This window comes from Osmerus eperlanus, chromosome 1 (genome assembly GCF_963692335.1).
Source record: "Osmerus eperlanus chromosome 1, fOsmEpe2.1, whole genome shotgun sequence".
Lineage (NCBI taxonomy): Eukaryota > Metazoa > Chordata > Actinopteri > Osmeriformes > Osmeridae > Osmerus > Osmerus eperlanus.
This window is the reverse complement of record NC_085018.1, coordinates 24,949,625-24,963,025: the sequence shown is the minus strand read 5'-3', so window position 1 is coordinate 24,963,025 and position 13,401 is coordinate 24,949,625. Positions and strand designations below refer to the sequence as shown.

General features: G+C 47.8%; 1 protein-coding gene across 1 annotated transcript in view; it reads right to left on the bottom strand.

Annotated features, from left to right (window-relative positions):
- Window positions 1-13,401, bottom strand: part of kif5ab (kinesin family member 5A, b) — a 34,779-nt gene that overhangs the window by 19,423 nt on the left and 1,955 nt on the right. The window contains exons 2-5 of the mRNA XM_062472617.1: window positions 2,581-2,668; window positions 894-967; window positions 696-807; window positions 70-111 (exon numbers count right to left, since the gene is read on the bottom strand). Coding sequence (XP_062328601.1) covers window positions 70-111; window positions 696-807; window positions 894-967; window positions 2,581-2,668 — 316 coding nt within the window. The remainder of the gene's footprint in view (window positions 1-69; window positions 112-695; window positions 808-893; window positions 968-2,580; window positions 2,669-13,401) is intronic.

Sequence of the window (13,401 nt, the reverse complement as noted above, 5' to 3'; positions counted from 1 at the left end):
AAGCCTTTTTATACAGTAACAAAGTATTTGTACTTGGTTACTTCCCATCTCTGCTGCAGACTCACTCACCATCAAGCAGGTCTCTGATCTTGTCCATGTAGATCTCAAAATTAGGACACCTGGCAAGAACAGCAGCCATGAACACTCACATCACATCTATATATTATTATATTATAACCTGCTAGTTATATAACACTACAGTATATACATCTATATATTATAACCTGGTCGTTATATAACACTTAAGTATAGACATCTATATATTAACCTGGTAGTTATATAACACTACAGTATAGGACATCGCTAGGATGTGTGTGACTGTCCATCACTAGGGTGTGTGTGTGTTCATCACTAGGGTGGGTGTGCTGCTGCTGCATGATCATATCAGGAGGGACTGACTCGCACACATTCAGACCCAGAGGCCTTTCCTCCAGAAGTGTAGCTAGCTACTTCTCTCTGTAAGTGGATATTTATTACTGGTGTGCTCTACGTGGCTAATGTTGTGTGATGTGTGATGGGACGTCAAGGTTTTACTGGGTTCCAGGTGAGGCTAGTCTGCTCAGGGAGCATCAAGAAAGAAGGAGAGAGAGAGAGGGAGGGATGGAGAGAGGGGGGGGGGGGAGACAGAGAGAGGGGTAAGAGATAGAGGGATGGAGAGAGGGGGAGAGACAGAGAGGGGGAGGGGGAGACCATGTGACTCACCTTGATGTGAAACTCCAGGTTCTCGTCCATGGAGAAGATGTGACTGAAGATGTCGTCTGCGATCCTGGGGATGATGCCCATGCCATGAGGGTCGTGCAGCTTCCCCTGGGGATTCACGTGTTCAGAACATGCTCATGTTGTGTGTCAGGGTGTGTGTGTTTGTGTGTCAGGTGTGTGTGTGTTAGACTGACCTCCATGGTGTGTGTTTTCCCAGAGGAGGTCTGTCCGTAGGCAAAGATGGTGCCGTTATACCCCCCCAACACATCTATATGGAGGGGGAGAGAGAGAGGGAGGGAGGGAGGGAAGGAAGGAGGGAGGAGGGAGAGAAAGGGAGGGAAGGAGGGAGGGAGGGAGAGAAAGGGAGAGAGGGATGTGGTTACTGAGTACTTTCATCCTGATGTGGTTGTACACAAAGACATGTATAACATCACTTTTATTTGTATGTCCCATTTGACAGGCATGTCCATATATCTACGGCCCACAGGTGACCTCTGCTTGTTCCAGAGAAGCAGACTGAGACAGACAGGCAGGAAGGCAGAGAGCAGGAGTGTTGAACACCTCCTCTGTTTATCTCTGCTAACTCCTGCATGACAGCTGCCATGGAATACACAAGAGAACACATTAAGAGAGGAGAGAGAGATTAGGAGAGAGAGATATGGAGAGGAGGAGAGAGAGAGAGGGAGGGAGATAAGGAGAGAGAGGGGAAGAAGTAAGAACAGAGGGAGAGACAGGAGAAGGAGAGAATGGGGGAGAGAGAGAGAGAGAGAGAGAGAGAGAGGAGAGAGAGAGAGAGAGAGAGAGGAGAGAGAGAGAGAGAGAGAGAGAGAGAGAGAGAGAGAGAGAGAGAGAGAGAGAGAGAGAGGGAGGGAGGGAGGGAGGAGGGAGGGAGGGAGGGAGGGAGGGAGGGAGAGAAAGGGAGGGAAGGAGGGAGGGAGGGAGGGAGAGAAAGGGAGAGAGGGATGTGGTTACTGAGTACTTTCATCCTGATGTGGTTGTACACAAAGACATGTATAACATCACTTTTTATTTGTATGTCCCATTTGACAGGCATGTCCATATCTACGGCCCACAGGTGACCTCTGCTTGTCCAGAGAAGCAGACTGAGACAGACAGGCAGGAAGGCAGAGAGCAGGAGTGTTGAACACCTCCTCTGTTTATCTCTGCTAACTCCTGCATGACAGCTGCCATGGAATACACAAGAGAACACATTAAGAGAGGAGAGAGAGATTAGGAGAGAGGGGGGGAGAGAGGAGATATGGAGAGGAGGAGAGAGAGAGAGGGAGGGAGATAAGGAGAGAGAGGGGAAGAAGTAAGAACAGAGGGAGAGACAGGAGAAGGAGAGAATGGGGGGAGAGAGAGAGAGAGAGAGAGAGAGAGAGAGAGAGAGAGAGAGAGAGAGAGAGAGAGAGAGAGAGAGAGAGAGAAGTATAGAGGGAGGGGTTAGAACGAGGACATGGAGACAGAAAGATAAGAGGCTCAGACAATAAAGTCACTGCAGCAGAGAGAGAGAGAGAGAGAGAGAGAGAGAGAGAGAGGGAGAGAGAGAGAAAGGGGGAGAGACAGAAAGAGAGAGAGAGAGACGGTCTTATCTCTGTCAGCCAGTTCCTGCCTTTCTTGTTTCTCTCCCTCCAACACACTCCAGTAACTCTCACAGACTCAAACGTTCAATCCATCACTCCTCTCTCCTCCCTCCTCTCTCCTCCGTCCTTTCTCTTCTCTCCTCCCTCCATCTTCCTGCTGTTCGCCTGTTCCTGTTGGCTGACTCAATTATAGTTTCCTGTCGATCAGTTCCCTGCTTTCCACAAGGCTCAGTCTGAACCAGGCTCTGTAGACAGACTGTGTGTGTGTGTGTGTGTGTGAGTGTGTTACCAGACTGACCTGTAACAATCTGCTTGGCGCAGGTGTTGTAGACTTGTTCCTGGGTGGTGTTGGTGGGGAAGACTCGGTCAAACGCATAGGACCTCCCCTGGAACACACACAGACACAAACACACACACAGACACACACACACACACACAGACACACACACAGACACACACACACACACACAGACACACACACAGACACACACACACACACACAGACACACACACAGACACACACACAGACACACACAGACACACAGACACACACACACACAGACACAGACACACAGACACACACACAGACACACACACAGACACACACACACACAGACACACGCACAGACACACACACAGACACACACACAGACACACACACAGACACACACACAGACACACACACACACAGACACACACACACACAGACACACACAGACACACACACAGACACACACACAGACACAGACACAGTGTCATTAACCTGAGACTATTACACAAACCTTTGTGGTATGATGTTGAAAGAGTATACTTGGTTCTCTCCCCCACACACACACAGACACACACGCTCGCACGCACACAGACACACACTCACACACACACACAGTGTGAGGAGTGTGAGAGGGTCTGGGTTCTGGCAGGGAAGCAGAAGTATATATAGTATATTTCATCCACGATGTGACTCATATTTATTTAAGAGCAGCTCTATCCTGAACAGCACGTTACACTATATATATATCATAGTGCACATAATTCACATTTAAGTACCTGTGTGTGTGTGTGTGTGTGTGTGTGTGTGAGAGTGTTGAGAACAGGCACACACAGCAGAATAGTCGTAATGGGTGAGGGGGTGAGGAGGGAGGGAGGGAGGGAGGGAAGGACGGAGGGATAGATCCAGGGGGAGTAGGGGGGAGATGGAGAAGCGAGGAGGGAGAGGAATGGGAGGAGGTGAAGAGAGGAGGGAGAATGCTGTATAGATAAACAGATAGATATGTAGCCTGGGGGGGAGGCTCTGAGAAAAAGAGAGGATGGAAAGAAAGAAAAAGGACAGAGAGAAGATGATTAGAGAGAGAGAGCGAAAGAAAGGTACAGTGAATGGACTACTTTAACAGCCTAATTTCCTGATTGAATATGGCCTTGGCCAGAGTAGGCCAGCCAGACACACACACACACACACACAGAGAGGACACAGCTGGAAGACACACACACAGGACAGAGCTGGAACTGAGGAGATTCTGCAGTTCAAATCTCCATTATAGAACATTCTTTTTACCTCTGCCCCTCTCTCCATCCATCCATTCCATCATCCCTCAATTGACCGGTTAATCCATCCCTCCTCCATCCATCCATCACTACCTCCATTTACCCATCCTTCCATCCATCTAACATCCTTTCCTTCCATCCTCACGCTCTCTCTCTCCTTCTACCCCTCCCTCGCTCTCACTACCCTTCCCTGCCTCCCTCTCTCGTTTCAGCCCTCCTCTCCTGCTGTTTCAGAGCAGACACTCATTAATTAGTCCATCTAGTGTCTCATTTAAGGGTGGAAATGAAATAGGGAGTAGGGTTCTCTCCTTTCCTCTCCTCTCCAAAAAAACTGAAGGAGGGAGGGAGAAAAAGAAGGGTAGGGAGAGGGAGAGAAAGAGAGAAGAATAGAGAGAGAGAGAGATGGGGGGAAAGAGAGAGAAGAGAGAGGGAGAGAAAGAGAGAAGAGAGGGAGAGATGGGAGAAAGGCTACATCAGCTGAATTTATAAGGAGGTCTAGTAGACAGGCTCTAATGGGCTCATGGGACAGCTCTGCTACACACACACACACACACACACACACAGGTTTTCATTTCCCCTTTCTCCCTGTCTTCATACCTCTCTCTCGCTCTATCCTCCCTTCATCCTCCTATCCTTGTATACTCACTCTATCCCTCCCTCAATCCTCCCTCTATCTCTCCCTCTATCCCCCTCTCTATCCTCCCTCCATCCTCCCTCCATCCCTTCTTCCTTGATCCCCTCATCACCATGGCCTCCCTCTGTGAGAAGCATGGATAAATAAAGGAGGGGAGGAGGAGAGGACAGAACAAGAAGGGGAGGAGAGGACAGAACAAGAAGGGGAGGAGAGGACAGAACAAGGAGGGGAGGAGGAGAGGACAGAACAAGGAGGGGAGGAGGAGAGGACAGAACAAGGAGGGGAGGAGGAGAGGACAGAACAAGGAGGGGAGGAGGAGAGGACAGAACAAGGAGGGGAGGAGGAGAGGACAGAACAAGGAGGGGAGGAGGAGAGGACAGAACAAGAAGGGGAGGAGAGGACAGAACAAGAAGGGGAGGAGAGGACAGAACAAGAAGGGGAGGAGAGGACAGAACAAGGAGGGGAGGAGGAGAGGACAGAACAAGAAGGGGAGGAGAGGACAGAACAAGAAGGGGAGGAGAGGACAAAACAAGGAGGGGAGGAGAGGACAGAACAAGGAGGGGAGGAGGAGAGGACAGAACAAGGAGGGGAGGAGGAGAGGACAGAACAAGGATGGGAGGAGGAGAGGACAGAACAAGAAGGGGAGGAGAGGACAGAACAAGAAGGGGAGGAGAGGACAGAACAAGGAGGGGAGGAGGAGAGGACAGAACAAGGAGGGGAGGAGGAGAGGACAGAACAAGGAGGGGAGGAGGAGAGGACAGAACAAGGAGAGAAGGAGGAGTGGACAGAACAAGAAGGGGAGGAGAGGACAGAACAAGGAGAGAAGGAGGAGTGGACAGAACAAGAAGGGGAGGAGAGGACAGAACAAGGAGGGGAGGAGGAGAGGACAGAACAAGGAGGGGAGGAGGAGAGGACAGAACAAGGAGGGGAGGAGGAGAGGACAGAACAAGGAGAGAAGGAGGAGAGGACAGAACAAGGAGGGGAGGAGGAGAGGACAGAACAAGGAGGGGAGGAGGAGAGGACAGAACAAGGAGAGAAGGAGGAGAGGACAGAACAAGGAGAGAAGGAGGAGAGGACAGAACAAGGAGAGAAGGATGAGTGGACAGAACAGCGAGGGGCGGATGTCACACTCTCTGAGCTACGTTAGAAATGAGAAATGAGATATCTGATCCTCCTCTTCCTCCTCCTCCTTCTCCTCCTCCTCCTCCTCCTACTGTTTAGTGTTTACGCTGTAACCAAGGGGTCTTTTTTTTGTCTGAATAATTTAATCAGTTTTTGCTTCAATTTGAGTAGGATCCAGGATGTCTGTGGGGGTGTAACTGGTGGCTAGCTAGCAAGTGTGTGACTTCCCAATATTTTAAATTATTTGTATTCCCCAGACTCAGGCACAGTCCAGTAGAACCCTGCTATCTATCAGTAGAACCCTTCTATCTATCTATCAGTAGAACCCTTCTATAAATAGAACCATTCTAGCAATAGAACCCTTCTATCTATCAATAGAACCCTCCTAGCAATAGAACCCTTCTATCAGTAGAACCCTTCTATCTATCAGTAGAACCATTCTATAAATAGAACCCTTCTATCAGTAAAACCCTTCTATCTATCAGTAGAACCCTTATATCTATCAATAAAACCCTCCTATCTCCTCACTTAAAAGTAGAGCAATTAGTACTTAGATAAAGTAGAGCACTGCATAATTCATCAATAGCTGGAGAGAGGGGGGGAGAGAGGGGAGAGAGAGGGGAGAGAAAGAGTAGAGAGAGAGGGGGCAATAGAAAGGGTAGAGAGAGAGAGCAGTAGACAGAGAGAGAAGTAAGAGTGTTAGTTAAGGCAGCTGAAGAGCAGCTTCTTGTGGGCGAGGGTCAGACAGACAGACATTCAGACAGACAAACATTCAGACATTTACATTTAGTCATTTAGCAGACGCTCTTATCCAGAGCGACTTACAGTAAGTACAGGGACATTCCCCCGAGGCAAGTAGGGTGAAGTGCCTTGCCCAAGGACACAACGTCATTTTGCACGGCTGGGAATCAAACTTGCAACCTTCTGATTACTAGCCCGCTTCCCTAACCGCTCAGCCACCTGACTCCCAGACAGACAGTCGACAGACAGACAGACATTCAGACAAACAGACAGACAAACAGACAGACAGACAGAAATTCAGACAAACAGACAGACAAACACAGACAGTCGACAGACAGACAGACAGGCAGGAAGAAATAAATCAATTATGAGTAAGAAAGAAGTGTGTGAGAGGAGGAGAGAAGGACGAGCGCCCACACTCCTCCTAGCGCCCACACTCCTCCTAGCGCCCACACTCCTCCTAGCGCCCACACTCCTCCTAGCGCCCACACTCCTCCTAGACCCTGACAAAACCAACCTGCACTCTGGCTCTTACAACACACATTCTTAACCCAGCAGAGTTTAGGCCAGTCCATATCCTATTGTAGTCCAGCCCAGCCTAGCCCAGTCTAGCCCAGCCCAGTCTAGCCCAAAGGGAAACAGCATCCTGTCTTTTCTAGACTGAGGTATTCTGAACCTCATGCTCTCTGAACACATTACAGTCATCTGCAGCCCAAGGCCTTGCAAACACAAATGACTCACTCACTCACACACATATACACACACACACACACACTCATAACACACACACTCACAATCACACACACACTCATAACACACACACACACTCACAACACACACTCACATAAGTGACCTTTTATGCATTATTTAAACATACATGACTGCAACACATGAACAACTTTATTGGATTCTGATGATGGGGTCAGCTGAGCCTCATCCCATTCCTGGTTCAGCCCGTTCACTGCAGACGGTTCTGCTACCACGGCGACCGCGTTGTCATGGTGACTTATACATCCTCCAATAGCTAATTTGCATCAAACATACATTTACTCGCTGTGCTACATGAGCAGTGATTAGCAGGGGATCTGGGTGGAGGAGGAGAGATGATGTAAGACGAGCCCACCCTCCATCCATCTATCCTGCCTTTCAGGAGAGAGAGAGAGAGAGAGAGAGAGAGAGAGAGAGAGAGAGAGAGAGAGAGAGAGAGAGAGAGAGAGAGAGAGAGAGAGAGCCCACCTCCATCCATCCTACCCTTCAGCGCCCACAGCAACCGCTTCCAACTGACACTGAGCAAGGCGGGGCGATTGATCCCTGGTTACCAGGGGGCCACTTAGTGATGAGGGCTGCAGGGTGATGTACTGACCTGCCTTGATGAGGAGAGCCCTGTATCCCACACACACACTAACCTTAACTCAGCCTCTGTCTCTCTCAAACACACACACACTCTCACTGAACACACACTCAGTGTACCTCTCCATCCTCATCAGTGACCCCTCAGTGTCCCCCGCTGTCCCACCTGAACAGGTAAGATGTGCAGCAGGTAAGATGTGCAGCAGGTAAGATGTGCAGCAGGTAAGATGTGCAGCAGGTAAGATGTGCAGCAAGTAAGATGTGCAGCAGGTATGATGTGCAGCAGGTAAGATGTGCAGCAGGTAAGATGTGCAGCAGGTAAGATGTGCAGCAGGTAAGATGTGCAGCAGGTAAGATGTGCAGCAAGTAAGATGTGCAGCAGGTATGATGTGCAGCAGGTAAGATGTGCAGCAGGTAAGATGTGCAGCAGGTAAGATGTGCAGCAGGTAAGATGTGCAGCAGGTATGATGTGCAGCAGGTATGATGTGCAGCAGGTAAGACGTGCAGCAGGTAAGACGTGCAGCAGGTAAGACGTGCAGCAGGTAAGATGTGCAGCAGGTAAGATGTGCAGCAGGTAAGATGTGCAGCAGGTAAGATGTGCAGCAGGTAAGATGTGCAGCAGGTAAGATGTGCAGCAGGTATGATGTGCAGCAGGTAAGATGTGCAGTAGGTAAGATGTGCAGCAGGTAAGATGTGCAGCAGGTAAGATGTGCGGCAGGTAAGATTTTCAGCAGGCAGCAGGGTTTATCAGAAACATATTCAGACCTACACTTCTGGTCCAGGATCTTCTACTCTACTCTGCACAATTTGTGTCTCGCTTTGGATCAATTCAATCTGCTAATCAATCTGCTAAATCAATAAAACATAAATGTCCTGCAGCAGGAGCCCATATGTCAACACCAGGATTGATCAATATCAGTATATTAACATATTAATCTGGTGCGGAAGGAACTGGTCGGTCGTGACTTCAGTTATACCCTTTTAGGTTTTAGTCTAGAATGAATCTAGACTGTATTTAGTGAATGTAGACTGTGGTCTTCCTTTTGCCAAGGAAACACACCTATCCTGGAGGGACACCCTCTTTTTAAAGTTATATTCTGTTTCTACTTTATAGTACTCTTCTGTACTCTACTCTATCTAAGCAGCTGCATGTGAACATCAGGATGTGTATGTAACCCTCTGCATCATCCATTAGTGCCGTTAGAAGTTGTCAGACATGTGTCATCCATCTTTCCTTAAAGAGACACACCACACACACACATTTTACATTTAGTCCTTTTAACAGACGCTCGAACTTTCAGATTACTAGCCCGATTCCCTAACCGCTCAGCCACCTGACTCCCACACCACACACACTCACCCCACACACCACATACACACCCCATACACACACACTCACCCCACCCACCACATACACACCACACCAGACCCACACACACACACCGTTAGCCAGAAACTGTTTCTCTGTGTATTTGATGAATAAGAAGTATTTGTGAGAGAGCAGCGTTCTAGGGAGTGTGCCGGCAGGTTCCAGAGTCACGCTCGTTATCAGATAATGTGATCTGCTTGCATCCAGACACAGAGAGGAGTGGTACACAGATCCTTGCACACACAGCCCTGTCTGACTGAACGTCCTGTCCTGGGTAATGAACACATCCAGTAGAGGAATCTGTACCCCTTAACACTCACACACTCCCTTATACTCACCTTCTCTTCACCCCTCACTTCCGCACCCCCTCTCTCCTCACATCCTCCCTCCTACTCCTCAACCTTCCCTCCCAGTCCTCCTCTTCCTCCTCCCCTCCTCTTCCTCCTCCCCTCCTCTCCCCCTCTCCTCTGCACCCCTTCTCTTGCCTCTCTCTTCAAACAGACTCTATTTACACCAGGCGCTAGTCTCAACAGTCTGCCTACCAAATCTAATTGTATTAGTATAGCTTCACAGATAAGCACTTAATATCAACCTAACCCCACATAGAAAACCAGAACCTCAGAGGAAAGTCCAGACCTCTCCTCTTCCCCGCAGGAGAGCTAAGCTCACAACAACTAAGAAAACACACTGAGTCACTTTTCATAACACGTTATTTTCTCAGCGGAACACAGTTTTTCTGCTTTGTCCGGTTCTCACTGAGACAAGCGAATGAGTCAGTTCTCTAGTCTACCCCGAACGCACAAAGCCAGCCTTGCCTAAAAATAATCATCCAATTAACGCTCAGACAAAGGGGTCATCGCCTTATAAATAGCTGAATCTGTGTACTTTAGGCTGTTGGACACATATTGCCATAATGTGTCCCAACTTATGTGTGATACTGTGATATTAGAAAATAGAAGCAGATTCTGTCTGGGTTTGGCACAACTGAGATTTTGGAAAGACAGTTTGTAAAAGTTAAATCAGTAGGAGTTCATTGAGATGGGTGAAGCTCAATGCTAAGCTGTCTGACTGCAGATCAAGAGGTTGCAGGTTCAAATCCCCCCTCTTGCATGTCGTTTTGGATGAAAACATCTGCTCAATGAATGCATGATTATTATTTATATTGAATCTATTCTTGAATAGCATAAGTATTATGTAAAAACAAAGCTTTTCTTTAGGCTATATGAAAGTGTGTAAGGAAGATGCACTGTGCAGTTCTTTCTTCTTATGAACAAAAGGAAACACTTCGGTTTCAGCTACAGAATACCAAGCAGCTACACCAGCTAGTATTCAGCTGATTATTGCTCATTTCCAGTTGAAGAGGCAGAATAAAATGGACTATTCAGAGCCTGCTCTTCCTCGATAGCAGATGAATGACAATCTGTGACTAAACGCCTCTCCACTCGGCAGGTCAAACTCACCTACAGTAACGATGCTCTCTCGCAGGCTTCATGAGGGGAAAGCAATCAAGAGGGCTTTGTAAAAGCGGCCTTGAGCTCAAACTGTTTCTCCTCTTAGCTGCCACTCACAGAAGAAAACAGCCAAGGACACAGCAGCCACACAAATTACTGTGAGAGAAGAAAGGAGGGAATCAATTTTGTTAATTTTTTTTTCTTTTTGCTGTTAGTGAAGGTACGATCCATAGATTCATTAAAGGAAGTCAAGCAGCCATCTGTCTCAGTCAAAGTTAAATGAAAAATGAAATGGAAAATGAAAAAATAAAATGAAATCATTTATGATTGGAGTTTGAGAGAGAAAGTCAGGAGAGATAGATGAAGCTATTTCTGTAGCTAAATATCCATACCAAACTCATTACCAACCACCATCTATACTGATATTATTGCAGTAACCATCTATACTGATATTATTGCAGTAACCACCATCTATACTGATATTATTGCAGTAACCACCATCTATACCGATATTATTGCAGTACCATCTCAAACTGGTGCTGACTGAGCACTAGAGTGGAAACTGGAACCATGAGACTACTTAAACTGTGTGAGAGAAAGAGGGAAAGAGAGAGAGAGAGAGAGAGAGAGAGAAAGAGAGAGAGAGAGAGAGGGAGAGGGAGAGGGAGAGAGAGAGAGAGGGGGAGGGAGAGAGACAGATGTAGAGTGAGAATGAAAGAGAAAGGGGTAGAGAGAAAGAAAGATGTACAGATAGAGAGAAAGAGAGATCTAGAGAGAGAACTTGTGCAGTTTAACACCTGGATGCACCATGAGTCATTAGAGCTGCTGACCTCCAGGATACAATGAGGAAGAGAAGAAGGGAGGGAGGGAGATAAAGAGGAACAGAGAGAGAGAACGAGATACAGAGGAACAGAGAGAGAGAGAGATACAGAGGAACAGAGAGAGAGAACGAGATACAGAGGAACAGAGAGAGAGAGAGAACGAGATACAGAGGAACAGAGAGAGAGAGAGAGAGAGAACGAGATACAGAGGAACAGAGAGAGAGAGAACGAGATACAGAGGAACAGAGAGAGAGAGAGAGAGAGAGAGAGAGAGAAAACGAGATACAGAGGAACAGAGACAGAGAGAACGAGATAATGAGGTATAAAGAGAGAGAGAGAGATAAAGAGGAACAGAGACAGAGAGAAAGAACAAAATAATGAGGTATAAAGATATATATATATATATATAGAGAGAGAGAGAGAGAGAGAGAGAGAACGAGATAAAGAGGGAAAGACAAAGATGTATAGAGAGAGAAAAAGAGAGAGAGAGGGCAAGCCAGATCTGAGGCAGATACAACATGACTAGTCTCCTGTTCTCCAGAGTGCTATGGAGGCGGTCTCAAGTGCTCCTGCAGTCACAGAAAACTAATCTTCCAAGAGACGCAGACATGGTAAAACATCATATATATAAACATATAGACATTGGGGTTAACAGTCCCTAATGAATGCTGTATTAAATAAAAGCACAGGCTGAATTATTCATTGACATATTACTGTAACTGAACGTCAGAGAATTTTTTTCTTTTCGTGCCAGGGATGGATTCAGTGACGCAAGCTGCTGTTGGTGGCTGATGAGACTACGCTCGATGACACACGTCTATCTCACCGTCTCAGAGACAAGACAGTATGTGTTAATACTGCAGCTCTGAAGACTGGTATTTATTTATACTGCATCATGTGAGAGAGAGAGATGAGAGAGAAAGGGAGCGAGAGAGAGAGAGACAAGAGAGAGGGAGAGAGAGAGAGAGAGAGCGACAGCCTGCCTGCAAGGTCTGATAGATCTTTATTCTCAGACACCAATTACTAAGTAGAAAGAGAGAGAGAGGAGGAGGAAGAGAGTCTTCCATCCATCACACCAGGATAAGAGCAGGATGGAGAGAAAGCTTGGACCCTGCAGCACACACACACACAGACACACACAGGCTACACATTACACACTATTTCTACTTCTATACACTCGGTTTCAGTCTCAAGGAGCTGTGTTGTCTAGGCTACAGTTTCTAGGAGTGAGGGGTCTAGGAGGCTGGTGTGAGGGGTCTAGGAGGCTGGTGTGAGGGGTGTGAGAGCCTCACATGGTGGGCTGGTTAAGCAGCTTCTAGGGATCTCTACCACTCCATCAGGTCTGACAGGAGATCCCAGATTGAGTCTGGCAGACGACAATCACTCCTAATCAGATCTGACTGCTGAGGGATGCACATGCTCACACTCACACACTAGATAGAAGCACACACACACGCAAACAAAAACACATGCGCACGCCTAAACACCCGCACACACACACACACACACACAAACAGTCCTGAGACTGAGACTCAAAAAAACTGAGAGAGCTTGGAGGACAATGCTGCTACCTCTTAAACACAGAGAGAGAGAGAGAGAGAGAGAGAGAGAGAGAGAAAGACAGATAGCCTTCAGTTGCAGTTTACAATCTGAAGTCACTCGCGGGGATTTAAAACAAACACTTTGGTTGTGAGCCAACGAGGACAAAGACTACATTTAGCAGACGCTCTTATCCAGAGCGACTTACAGTAAGTACAGGGACATTCCCCCCGAAGCAAGTGGGGTGAAGTGCCTTGCCCAAGGACACAACGTCATGTGGCACTGCCGGGAAGCAAACTGGCAACCTTCAGATTACTAGCCTGACTCCCTCACCGCTCAGCCATCTGACTCCCTCAAGACTACAGCAGACACAAAACCTCCCGCGTGTCTGCAGTGTCCAGCTGCTGTCTGCTACTGATTGTGTGCCCTGGTGTTCAGGCTTCATGTCCAGGACACCTACTGCAGGGTTCTCCTGCTTCGTTCCTCCATCCCTTCCAGGTGGTCGGGCCCTTGCTCGTCTCCAGAGAGAGAGAGAGAAGAGCAGGCAGGA